This window comes from Stegastes partitus, unplaced genomic scaffold (assembly GCF_000690725.1).
Source record: "Stegastes partitus isolate 25-593 unplaced genomic scaffold, Stegastes_partitus-1.0.2 Scaffold41, whole genome shotgun sequence".
Lineage (NCBI taxonomy): Eukaryota > Metazoa > Chordata > Actinopteri > Pomacentridae > Stegastes > Stegastes partitus.
The window spans coordinates 675,165-688,731 of record NW_007577772.1 but is presented as its reverse complement, the minus strand read 5'-3'; the positions used below and the strand labels follow the sequence as shown (position 1 = coordinate 688,731).

The following is a 13,567-nucleotide window of genomic DNA, read 5'->3' as shown; positions in this document are numbered from 1 at the left end:
CCAACTGGGCCACCCTGCAGCCCATCTTCTGTTCTAGTAGAATAAAATGTCTTCAAGTAAGACAACTGATAAGACGTTTGTTTCCAAGAGAAAGTGACTTGTTTGGGAAATCCTGACTGTAAAGCTAAAGCAGATAAACTCGTGTTTCTCAGCACACACTTGTCACTTTATCTGACACACCTGCTTCCTGCTTCTTCCTGCATCTCCACACAGAAACTCCACCTCAGCTCCACATGTGAAGGCTGCAGACGGAAACAACCGTCAAAGCAGTACTTTCCAAAAACAGAAAAATCTGGGACATGTCAACAACAAGAACAGAAAACCTGCACCCCTCTCACTTCTCATCTGTCGAGAGTATTCATGACTCCTCCGTCAGAAAGACGTATTTACTATAAAACGTCTAAGTATAAAACATCACTGGCACAGTTTTCAGAGGTTTGCATCTTTCCTCCTGCATACCGGGTCTAAAATGGGGGGAAAGATGTATCTGAGGCTCAAGTGCTGACTTTTTTTCCCCTTTTCTTGGGGTTGAAAATAATGTCTGTCTTTGTTTCTTTTGATTTTATGGCAATAAAATGGTCTTCGGGGAGAGTCGGAGGGTTTTAGCAGCAGCTGGCAGCCTGAGCTCTGGCAGCAGAACGAGAGACAAAGTCAACAAACCCGCAGCTTACAAGTCACTGACAGACGTCGGCCTGTTCTCAGAGCGAGGACCACACCGGCACCGAGACGGAGCGAGGAGGAAATCTGCAAGTGTGTTTACGTGCTGTTTAATGTGCTGCAGCTGACCGGTAAATTGAACTATTTCGCCAGCACTTTTTCTCCAGTGAATGTTTGTTTTAGCATGTTTCGGCACGATAAGGTGCAGAAAATAACAAGGATTCTTGTAAGAAAGTGAGATAAGAAGGAGCCGGAGCAGGAAAAAGAGTGATTTGATTGGCTGTGAAGAAATGAGTTCTCTGTTCTCTTTATTCCAATAAATGCCTGCAAAGGTACGAGGCCCCATCTGAATACAAACATTTCACAAATGCATTCAATTAAGTCCTTCTTCCAGTTGGAATTCAAGAGCATTTGAGCAACATTCACATAACGCGAGCAGTTTAAATCTTGTTACTGTGAAATGTCCCATAATTTCAGGACAATGAGGTCAAGAAAAAGCCACCGAGGAGTCCTTCGAGGACAAACAGAAGATCGGTTGTAACTGTCCACATCAGTCATCTGACCTCAACCCAGCTGATCATGTGTTTCACTTGGTGTAAACCGGACAAAAGGAAGTAAAGGAAGAAAAAAAAAAAAAAACGAGCGAGGAGTGACGCTGGCTGCTGTGCAGGCCTGGCTGAGCACCACCAATGTGGAAACCATGTGTCTGCTGATGTGTGTGGGTTGTGGGCTTCACAGAGCCAATGTCTGCAGAAGATTAGCGATTAATTATTAAATAAAATGCTCCTTTAGCTTGTCTTTGCGTGTGAAGCTACTTCTGGTATGCTCCAAAACTGAGAGCGAGAGTGTGGATTTGTGCTTAAGTTCTAAATTGCACAGTCGTTATAGACAGAGAGAGATGCTTAATTCATCCCCTTGGGGAAATTCAAGGTATCCAGGAGCTCACGCAAGCGACATTTAAGATAAAGAAGGAAACCAATGTACAAAAGAACGTGGAATAGTTGTGCAAACTGTGCTGGTTGAAGAAATAAGATGCCAAACTGTGCTGGTATTTACAATAAAAGTACAAGATTGGTGGTATTTACGATTAAAAAAAAGAATATTAAAAAGTATTTAAGGATCCCTGTGGAGATCTTGACCTCTCACAGTGATGTGGAAAAGTTTTTTTCCTGTTGTCTTGTGTGCAAGTATCAAAATACATGGTTCTGTAAATGAATGAATAGAGGGAAGAAGACTGCAAGACATGGAAATAAACAAAGCAGGATTTCAAACACCTGAAAACACTTAGTGAATGTTTGTTGGACCTCAAGAGACGCAGAGCAACTCTGAGTAAAACTGAATGTAAACTCTACTCTCAAGATGTTCTGATGTAAGAAGGCCCAAGATGTTATTAAATATTATGTCTTATTAGCAAATTATTAGATCGCTTAGATAAAATATACAGATCTATGCAATGAAGTTCTGCTTGATGACAGGTTAAAATGGTCGATTGCGTTCCAAAATCACATCACATTGTGTTGTTGCTGCTGGGAATCAAGCCACAGCTGCTTCATTTAGCAACATTTAATACATGGTTTGCACACGCGGTCGAGATTTTCAGCATCTATTCGTCTAAACACTAGAGCTGGTAACGTGTGTGATCCAACAACATGTTCTGTCAGGAGATATTGTTTTGAGAGTTTTGCACATTGCAGCATTTACAGTTAACAGAGAAGGACGCAATGAGCAAACACATGCTTTCTGCTGGTGGAAATGCTTTGTGAAGTTGACAAAACCCTGATGAGACACGTGGAGGCTCATGTTAAGAGTCTGTTACAGCAGCAGTGGTGGTGAGCTGAAATGAATCTCTGAGCATGTGTGACCTTAAAGCTGAGGAGACAGCAGCAGGAGACAGAGTCTCATTCAGCTCCTGGCAGCTAAGATGAAAAACGTGACAGCACAGAGAGACACTGTCCTGAATGAGGGCTGACAAACCTCATGGACAGACGCCTTCAAGTACACGAATCCACGGATGGTGTGAAGGCGGTGGCAGCACGTGTCATGTACTGATGCAAAGAAACTTTTTTCACATCTCAGTCCAATGAAACTTTGGGCTGTTTGCTGTAACTTTTGCTCCAATAAAGTATTTGTTTTACTCAAACAGTTCCAGGTGTGTTGTTTTAAAGAGAACCCAAAGTTTTTCTATTCTTGAAGTTTATTGAAATAATTTTTAATTAGGAAAACAGAATTCAGCTTCGAGAAATAATAACAAACTAAGATGGCAGCTTTCTTTTCTTACCTGCCTCAGGCGTTGGTTGTCTGCTTGATTTTAAGTGGATGGCATTAATTAAAATTCTCACCGTGCCTGGTTCTGCAGGCGAAAAGGTCCAAGCACAGAGAGTCTAAACAGGGAACTGAAAGAGGTCGAATAGAGGAATGGATTTATGGTTGGTTCTACTGCATATGTGGGAAAAGTTGTTTAAAATGTTTTTGTGAACTCTGATAATCTGATGGGTTTAAACCATAGATATGTATACTAAAGGCTAGATGTCTTAAGGTGGCGTTTCGAACGGGATCACCCTTCGGCCATCTTGATTTGGGGCAGCTCTCTGGTGGAACCTGTGGTACGTGAAGGAAGGTGAGTGATCTGCACAGACGTAAATACTCTTATCTCGCTGAAATCTTGATAGATTTACAAACGGTTTGGTTTCTTACAAATGTTACTGACGTGGCTACAATTCAAATTACAAAAATACAAATAAAATACAAAATAATTAAAATACTAATTGTTGCTGGCGTGAGAGTGTAACATAATTATCCATAAGTGTAGTGTTATAACTACACCTCTGACATTTATAACAAACCAAACCGTTTGAAAATCAGTAGAAAATTGAGCACGTTATGGTTATTTAAAAAGTACATGCAACAGTACAAGACAGTGTTATGGGTTAGCAAGCGTACCGTACCAAGATGGCCGCCAGTGTGGCCATGCAATTCCATTGGCCGGCAGCGTGGATGAGACATCTAGCCTTTATTATACATATCTATGGTTTAAACTGCTACAAGTATAACACACCAGAATCTTCAATGAGTAGCCAAGTTGCATTGTGGGTAATGTAGTACCTGGTTTGACGATGGTAAAGAACGCACCAATTAGAAAAAATAAAAATGCCTCTGGTTCTGCTGGCAGTGTTACAGGTATGGATATGTGATACTGACAAAATAGTTTGGCATCGGAAACAGAAGCTGTACTGAAAGGCAACTGTTGGAATTAAAATGCTAAAAAAAAAAAAATTTAAAGTTCAACTGAAAAACAAAACACAGATTTATAAAAGTATTTCATTTTATTTTGACATCTTCTTGTTTTCTAATCTGCTTTTCAGTCGCAGTATTCAGATTGTTTTTCTTCATGCTTGTTTTTTAACACTGATTTTTTTTTCCATTCTCAGTTTCAACTTTGTGTCATAGCTTTGAAGTGGAGGGGCAAGGAGTGCATGATTTACATCTAATTTGCATATCGCTGAGCCAGCACAGTGTGATGTTATCCTGTTAAAGCTGAAGTCAGTCTTTCTAATCCAGGACACCGTTTTGCCAAATTCTGCAAACGTCTCCTCATATCCTCTAGCTGTCTGTTCCGTGTGCTGAAAGAAAAACTAGTTTTCGTTCACAGTCTTGCATCTGTAGATGGGAGAAGGAAAACAAAGGGGACACACAACACTAGTTCATGGCTCCCTGTGCATCGTCATCCACCAAGTCCATGAGGGCCTGCGTGAAGCCCAAAATTTGTGACCGTGCAGAGAGTCTGCACCACAAACACATCGACTGCACATGTGCAAAGAAAAAAAATGTTTTAATATGAAGAAAAATATGATCCTGTACGCAATCCAGTGTGAACCTATTGTAGCATTCACACAATTCATGCTTCATGTACTAATTCATGAACAGCGTGAAATGGCCCTTAATCGATTCTGACATCTTCTCTCTTTTCTGCCTTGCAATAATTTTGTTAAACAGTAAATAGAAACACAAAACCTCAGTATTATTGTTATTAGTAGTAGTAGTAGTAGTAGGAAAGGTTGCTAGTTTATGAAAAAATACACAGCACATAATCTACACCACAGATATTGTTGTTTTTCTTTCCTTTAAAGACTATTTTATGGGTATTTTTCCTTTTCGTAGATAGTGTGTGAGTCAAGAGACACACAGGACATATAGAGAATGAGAGAGACAAGATGACACGCAACAAAGTTCTGCTATGTTGTTGTCACAGCGGACATTTTGACTGTTACTGAAAATTAAAGTTGGTTCTGTTGTACTGAAGTGTCCCAGTAAAGCTGACAGTTTTTCAGGATGCACAACGCCGAGTCCTGCCACCGAGGCATCTAAATGGAAATCAGACATCCGGGAGGAAAGCCTTTAGACTGTCTTAGGCACAGTGCTAAATTGCTTCTAACTTGTCCCATTAAAAAAAGCACTTCCCTTTAATCAGAAAAGAAACAATGAAAATAAACAAAAAAATGATAGAGCAGGTTGTATTATTATGCATTAAACAGGCGACAAGTGAAAGAAAAACAAAAAACTGCAGATACGTGTGTGTAGAGCAAATGTTTCACTGCTTGCAAAACAGTTTGAAAAAACATTTTAGACGCATTTTTACGTCATTCACCCGACGTGCATCTGACAAAACAGATATACTCCCACAAAAACAAACACTGGAGCACCATGTGCATAACACACATAATAATAGTATGCTGTAAAACGGCTATAATTATATACTTTTATAATATATCTTAGTCTTACATCGTAGTGTTTGAAAAGTATCCAATGCATTTGAGGGTTAAAGCAGGTAAACTGTGGTTTCAACAAACTTTCTGGCTGCTTACATCGTCTGGCTGGAGGTTAAAAAGCAGATAACTTCAGACTATGGATGTCCTGATCAAGCTGTAATGCCATCAATCCAATCCAAGCCATTTAATATTAAGTATTTGCCAGTACCGAGTCTAATCCAATAACTTTTTCCCGGATAATACACACTTCAAGTACCTTGAAGTTATTAAAATGAATCCAGTGCATATGCTGGACAGCTGGATAACTCTGCAAGGAATTAGGGGAGAAAAAATTGCAGTCCTGCGCCACAAGCTCCGAAAGATAGTAAAACCCTGTATTCTCTATATGAACGTATGGTAGATTAGCTGTAGTACCAGGGGTCACCACCAGGTGGAGCTGCTTACTCTATAAAACTGTAGTAGTCTGACTCATCTGATGTAGACTGCGGGTATAAGTCTGCCATTAGTCGCTCATTTCAGTCGGTTACGCCTCTCCTTTGTTTTCAGAATCCCCTTTACAAACAACACCAACCTCCACGCTAACAAGCTGCCACATTGAAAATTTGCTGAGGGTTTGGGTCGTGCAGTAAGGCAGACCTGACAGCTTTCTCCCGTGGATCATCCATATCAGCGACAGTGCTCGTCTCCCTGCATGCAAATGTTCCACCAAAACAGTTCCACTTGTGATGATTTTGAAGGAACATCAAAGCTACATCCTTTGCTTATCTCCGCTCAAGACAACTGTAATTGATTTAAAGGAATACAAACAACCCAGAGTGATTTTTCCCCACAACAGCAGAATGATAATGAGGTGCAGTGTTATGTTGGACAGAGCTGTCTGCCCAAATGAGACTAACACTGTAGGAGGCGGCCACCCAGACTATGGGGAGTTCAATGATGGCAAGCAGAGAGCATTGTGGGAGTTTGGCAAGCAACAGGCACCATGACAGAGACATTTATGTCACCTAATGTCATCCGGCCAAAGCTGTTGCGTTATAAATAATGCTTCCCATGCAATCAAGGCTCTTCCTTTCAGACATGTGTGTGACTGCAGAAGCAAATTGAGAATCTTGTTGCGAAAAGAGCAGATGCTTGTAAATCACAAAACGCTATGATTGATCCCACTTGGAACATTTCGACTTCAAACGCTTGGATTTTGTGAAAAATCCATCTTGGGCATGCTGCTGCTGTCTAAATGATCTTAAAGTGAAAATGGTCTCATTACACACACTGAGCTCAGGTCTGAATACAAGCCTCACACCTTCACATTTAACCTGAAATGTATTTGAATACAACTTCAAGCTTCTAAATGACTTTCAACAGATTATTAATCCACTCACCAGTCCGTCACAGGCACTTATCGCTGCGCTGCCTTGAACGGCGGCCTCATCCCACACTTCTCCTAAGAAATGGCACTGGGAGGATCCTGGGGAACGGATCTGGGCTCGGTCCAGGCCGCCGTACCTCCTCTCCGTCAGGAAGCCCGGAGCCAGCAGGTGTGGATTCAGGGTGAGGTTAAAGTGCAAGACGTGGCCGCCGTGCCAGAACTGGTAGAAGACCCGGTCGAGGTCCGCCGGTTCCTCTGCGGCTTCCCGGCGCTGAACGCGGCGAGCGTGGTGAGACAGGAAGTTGGACAGGAAGTGACCTCTGGCATCCACTCTGGTGGGGTGAACCACTTCATACTGAGGCAGCTCCTGCAGCGATCTCTCTGTGGGAAGACAGGACGGGGTATTAAATCATGGGAAAGAGGAGGGTAATTAAATAATTAAATGGCTGTAAAGCTGTAAACAAAACTGAGGAAGCTCTAAACAAACCCATATGGCTGTCAAACGTATGTTTTATGCTTGAATACAGCTGCAGAGTATGTATGCAACATCTCCTATGGGCTTCAAACTGGATTCTTGTCCACTATTCTCAGTTTTGTGCAGCAGGTTTGGTAAAGTTCATGATCAATATAATACTCTAGTTTCCTCTGATCTGAAATAGTTAAATCAGCAGCTTGGAAGTCAGTGTGACAAAGATGTTTTTAAAGAGTAAAAAACGTGGACCTGAACAAGTGGGATGAGCAGCCCTCTCATTCCTATACGTACAGCTTCATTGTGGCCACCTACGGCACAAGTTTAGTAGTAATTTAGGTTAACATCCTCGATAATCACTGTCTGTGTTTAGCGTGCGTTTTCAGTAAACCCAAACAGAAAGGAAAATACTGTAATTTAAAAATCAGAAGGTGACAAAGAACTAAGACATGAAACTAGAAGAAACCAAAAGACATAAATCTGTATTTGACTCTACAGTTCCATGAAAACTGTTTTTGTGGAGTTACTTTTGTATAGTGAAGTGAGCGTTTTTCAGTTTGAGAGCATCGTTTCTTTATTTTACTTTTAGATTTTTAAGGCTTTTTCCTGAAAACGTTACGCTCTTCGTCCAAAAGCTCCTGCTCAGAGCTGTCAGTGCACTCTCTTATATTGTTGCTGCACAAATGCTTCAGTTTGAGTCCTTCTCCTCACAGTTAAACTACTTCTGTGCGCTTGCAGATTTGTGCTCTCACGCTCAGAACATTGTTAAACAACCCTGTCAGGAGTCGCCGGCCCACAGAACGGCAGCTATGATCAATGAATTCATCGCTGCTTCCTGCAAGTTTCTCCTCTTTTCTTTAATTCATTCCACATGCATGAAAGCATCCGTGCATGACGTGACCCTACTGTGCAGAAAAAAAACAACTTATTATCCACAAAACATCATATTAATGTTGGATAATCCCTGATGCATTTGAACCACATCCTCATGTACATTAAATACAAAGCATATGGAGGTACTTGTCTATCTTTATACACTCTTGACTTCTCCTTCACAAAACTTCCGCTCTCAGATTTGTGATCTCACACTCAGATCTTTCTGAAACAACCCTGTTAAAGGTTTTTGAGTGATTTGGCGTCTGTATATTTTATTAGCTACATGTAAGAGCAGCTTGATCACACAATGGCTTCCTATCGTGTCACTTGTGGAGAAAATTAGGCCAGTTAGCTTCTTTGACATCATTCATTATGGGTGGTTACTGTTTAACTGGGTTCAGCAGCGTGATTCACCCAAATCAATGACCTCAAGTCAGGTTGTTATTTGAACAGTTACACAACTTTCCTCAGTTTTAATTGCTGCAGGCGTTGTTGTGCCACAGAAATACATCATGACAATGTGCTTGGCTTAGCAACGTGAACCTTAACAAGACAATAAAATCCTTCATCCCTTACAGGCTGTTACTGAGTAGCCCCTCGAAACGGATGCTGCAAGTCGGAAGCAACAGTTTTACTGGTTGACTGTTGTTGTACAAAGATGTGAGAGCACAAATCTGAGAGCAGAAGTTTTGAGAAGCAGTCCAAGTGCGAGGAGATGCACTCAAACTGAAGCACAGGACACTGGTGCAGCAACAGTACGTCTGAGAGCACGTTCATACCAAAGCAGAGGCTATTTAAGAGAAAGGGTTTCTGAAATCTGAATGTAAAATGCAGAAATAACACTTCCTAAAAGACAAGGCTCTCGAATAAAAATAGGGCAGTGACTCCATAAGTTTTGTTTTTAACATGCAAACGTGTTCAAAATGCATCACGGATAATCCAACTGTTGCACATTCGGGGGATGTTTTTGGGTTGTTTGTTTTTTAGACATTTGCACTATGAGGTTATGTCATGCATTCATGTTTTGGTCCATGTGCTGGAAGCTTGTTCCAAATAAAGACACAAACCTGCAAAGCACGGAGGAGGTTTGAAGATAAAACATTAGATCTGCATCAAACCACAGTAACATGTCGACTTTGTAGGAGGGAGATGCTGCGATAGAAAAAGGCAACATAACCAACTTATCTCAGCAGATTTTCCCAAGCTGAATGCAAGAAGAGCTGGAAATAGCAACGAGGAGAGACAATCTAAACAAAACAAACACACTTTGGCTACTGCTGCAGCTGATAATAGCAATTTTCCGTACTGTATCATATCATTATGCATCATGGACATAATGTAAAGCTACTCTAAGATCTTGTTACTACTTGCTTCAAGGTACGTGCAGGTACAGTACAAACAAATGTGGCTAATCTGCTTGACTAAAAGAAGATGATCATAATTACTGTTGTCACAGTAACACCACCTGCTTCACAAGGTCTCACTTATTCAGTGCGGCTCATAGTACAAATAACACCCCCGGGGCTTTGTACTTCTTCTACACACTGATGAATGCAGATCATCTGTTAGGGGACAAAGACCTGCTACTGAACCTTCACTCGACAATGATTAGCTTCATCTCATTCAGGAGAAATGAGCAGAATGCAAACAATGATTTCACGCAGCCTCGAGGCGAGCTGAAGTGAGGTCTCGCTCCAGCTTTCGGCATTGCTTTGGATCATCTGCACAAATATTTGCAAGGATACATCAGCGCAGACGGATCCGAGTTACATGCTTTTTGGCAACTGGCTGTAGGGAATGTCTCACCGCATGAGGAGTTTTTACTTTTTTTAACACCACTTGCAGTATTTACAGTATGTTTGCTTCGCTGGATGCGTTCAGTCTGTCAGCTACATGTCTTTAAATTAACACTTAGCTTTAATTTATGCACTGCTTAACCTCCTACAAAACCTAAATATTCCTAAAAAGGATTTATTGCTGGTTTCCTTGAGCAATCAGCACGACTGTCTTTCATTATGTGTCTCACTGATGAAAATCTGAACCAGATTTTCTAAATATTTGCTAAAAAAAAGGAAAAGAAATTTCCAGGGCTATGCGGTCTTTATGAAGGTACGCAGTCCCTGGATGACTTACATGCGATAACTCTTTTTTTTATTGGAAGGGAGCACATGAGAGGTTTTCCTCTACTTCATGCAGCATCTTAATTAACAAAATATGCCGAAGACAGTTTGCAATTTTAAATTACAGCTTTTCATCAAGCAGTTGTGCCCTCTGGACGGGCCTGACGAGCAATTATTTGCAATGAAAATAAAGTGAAAAATTAATTAAAAATGGTTTTAGTTATCTGCGGTGATCAGAAACAGACGCACTTTTGAAACTAGGACACTGACTTCAGAGGTGGTTCTGCTAAAAGTGACAATGTGGGTTCAACAGCGTTCACGCTCACATTGTTGACTGATAACTCATATCTGTGCACCAGAGTTACATATTTAGAAGTTTTGTCTACGAGCATAAACCCTTCCTGCCCTAAAGTGGCTATAAAGTAACTCTCACTGCAGCCCGAGCACTTCAGCTCCCCAGCAACTCAACTCAAACACTGTAAAACTGCTCGATGCTGCACAATGACAATCTGAAATAATCAAGTAACTCATCCTTATGTGTTCAAACCAAAAACTGATACTGAAAAAGAATAAATGATACAGAAAGTTCCACCCTGCAAGTCTTGGGGTTTTTGTTTTTAGGTTTGTTATGAATGAAAAGTCTGAATCTGTGTTTTTGGGATTTCCATCGCTGTGCTGCAGCTTCAAGGTAAAAACCCTCACCTGACTGCATGTTTTACTCATGATGTGTCACCTAGAAAAATGAAATTACCATATAGACATGATAGAAAACTTGTTTTCATGTTCCTATTCATTCACCTTAAAGTTAATGAAACCGTTATCAGAATGACTCTCCCCTTTTACAACTTGCACCTCTGCAGCTATAATAACTACAATTATGTATTCGTGTTCCAAGACAGAATAAAAAAGCATCTCATTAAGAGGCAGCCAGTGTCCCAGTGCTCCACTTTCAGGTTCTTCAAAGTTTAAAAATAAACTTGTGGCCTCCTGCGCCAACAGTTAACACCTGAAATCGTTACTCTTCAAGAGCTTCCTCCCCCTCGGTGACACATCCTCGTCTAGACTTCCAGAACGCCTGACAGTAGTTAGCTTCTTCTCTCAAGGGCACACAGCTTGTTTGTACAGGATGAGGCAGAGTGCATCCAGACTTCTGGTTGCTTTAATCTCAGGAGAGCCCTGACTTTTAGCATCCAAACCACAAACTGGAAGAAGGGGGGGAGAGAGAGAGACTGAGGGGATGAAAGTGCCGGGACAGGAGGCGGGGGGAGGATTAATTCTCAGATGTGGTGATATCCAGTGGGGCAGCTAATACACTTTGTTTCCTGTGTCCTTCACTGGTGAGGTCAGAGGTCAGTGTCAGAGCTTCTGGGTTTTTCACAGATGCTGCGTAAAGCTTCCTATGATTCATCCAACATCAGATCTCTCTCCAGCCACCACACTGAGCTGCACAACTTTGGGCTTAATTGTCATGGTCAGCTCCAAACTTTGTAAACACAAGTCACAGCTGGCTTCCTCTCACAGAGCTGGCCTGGTTCTGCCCTGAATTACGTGCACTCGTGGAAAAAGAAGAGAAAAAAAGTGCACCAGAGGACGCAGTGAAATCAGAACATGTTTTCACTAACCTGGTTCGTGCGACAATCCCAGCGTTTTGCAGTTTTCCAGGACCATCAGCAGCGCGATGAAGAAGCAGTGAATGGGAGACGCTCTTTGTCCAGACGCGTGAAGCCCGCAGCGCATGTTGTCAGGACGGTGGGAGCAAGTATTTTAGAAACATTTAATGCCTTTTTTTCCCCTCAAAGCGCGGTCGACTTGTCAATTCAAATGATTTCCATGTGGGGCTGCGCTTTTCTGTTCTTTTCTGTTCTCTCGCTTTTGTTGCAACCCCTGCACTTAAACTGTGACAGTCCCAGCAAACTTCTCCAATTCAGGCCTGGACATCGTCTGTCTTCACGGGGCGTTTTTGTTGCATTCTCTCCCTGTGTTTATTGGTTTTTAAAAACGTGTGTGTCCCTGGTCCCTCTGTCCTCCATCAGTCTCCTCCCGACAGCCAGTGACAGCTCCAAACTTTTCCTCTGCAAACTTTCGCAGAGCCACCCCCACAGATGGGTGGACTTAAGACAATGGGCTATCTTTCAGGAGGGCTTAAAGGGGAATGCTACTCCAAGAAATCGGATATAGTGAAACAGTCCAATTGGCAGTTAGTCCACACATTTAGAAAAAAAAAAAAAACTGAGGTCTTTCGGGTTCTCAGTGGGTCAGATGAGGACCGGTTGCATTCACTTGGAATCAGATCAATGGCCACAGATCAGAAGCGTCATAGTGTGATTTCATAATAATAAAAAAAGTATTTTCCTCTTGGACCTGTTTGCCAAAACCTCCATAGACTTATGAAGGGAAGCTGTGCTTGAAAGCATAAAGTTCAGGGAGGTTCCTGCTCTGAAAAACCTTAACTGAACTTATGACTTCAACTTCGGATACGTTGGAATTTATAGTAGAGAAAAATGTCACAAAGGGATTTCCATACTGTAGATCACACTGACACACACGGAATGGAGTTTACATTGAAACAAATCCACATGGCCTCCAAACTATATATCATTTAGTGCAGGTTTGCATGTGTCCGAGCTTAGTGCGCCCTCTAGTGGAAGGTTAAAGGCACCATGGACCCGTGGCACAAGGATGCTGCTTGTACAGTATGTTTGAAATGTTACACATAGATTCTGGTATGTTGTAAAACTTTGACATTTATCATCATAAAGCATGTTACTGGCACACTGATACTGATGATGCTGCTGGAGGTGGTTTAACTCTGGTGCACCAACAGGTAGGAAAAGAGAAAAATATACTTTTTTTTCTCTGTTTTGATATCATAGTGCACACATTATTAATACTGCTAAAAGTCTTGCATTTTGTTTTATTGTTTTCCACAGTTTTCACGGTTCGTGCGCATTTTACGCACGGACCCTGTGCCAGGCGCATTCCATCACAGCTCTAATGGGCTGACACGAGTGAAGGATAAATATAAAGTCATGAAGACCAGACAATAAATCAGTCCTCTCTCGTCTAGCTGCTGGATTCAGGATGCTTTCTGCACATCTCCCACTGTCTATTTCCCTCGCATCCCAGTCGACCAATCGTGGCTCAGCGGAGCAGCGACACACCTGTATAAAAGCAGCCTCCTGCCCAGCTGTCAGTCAGAGAGGTGACGAAGACGAAAACTCACTGAATGGAGATACTGAGCGAGGACACTTTGACATGGGCTGTGCCGTAAAAAAAAAAAGTCTGTTATGAGTGCAGGGTCCTAGTCTAAGTC

At 41.8% G+C, this 13,567-nt stretch overlaps 1 protein-coding gene across 1 annotated transcript in view; it reads right to left on the bottom strand.

The window, feature by feature from the left end:
- adamts7 (a disintegrin-like and metallopeptidase (reprolysin type) with thrombospondin type 1 motif, 7) overlaps positions 1-12,280 on the bottom strand; it is a 115,009-nt gene extending 102,729 nt beyond the window's left edge. The window contains exons 1-2 of the mRNA XM_008304630.1: positions 11,877-12,280; positions 6,803-7,170 (exon numbers count right to left, since the gene is read on the bottom strand). Of these exons, the coding sequence (XP_008302852.1) occupies positions 6,803-7,170; positions 11,877-11,991 (483 nt within the window). The 5' untranslated portion in view covers positions 11,992-12,280. The remainder of the gene's footprint in view (positions 1-6,802; positions 7,171-11,876) is intronic.
- Positions 12,281-13,567: the final 1,287 nt, after the last annotated feature.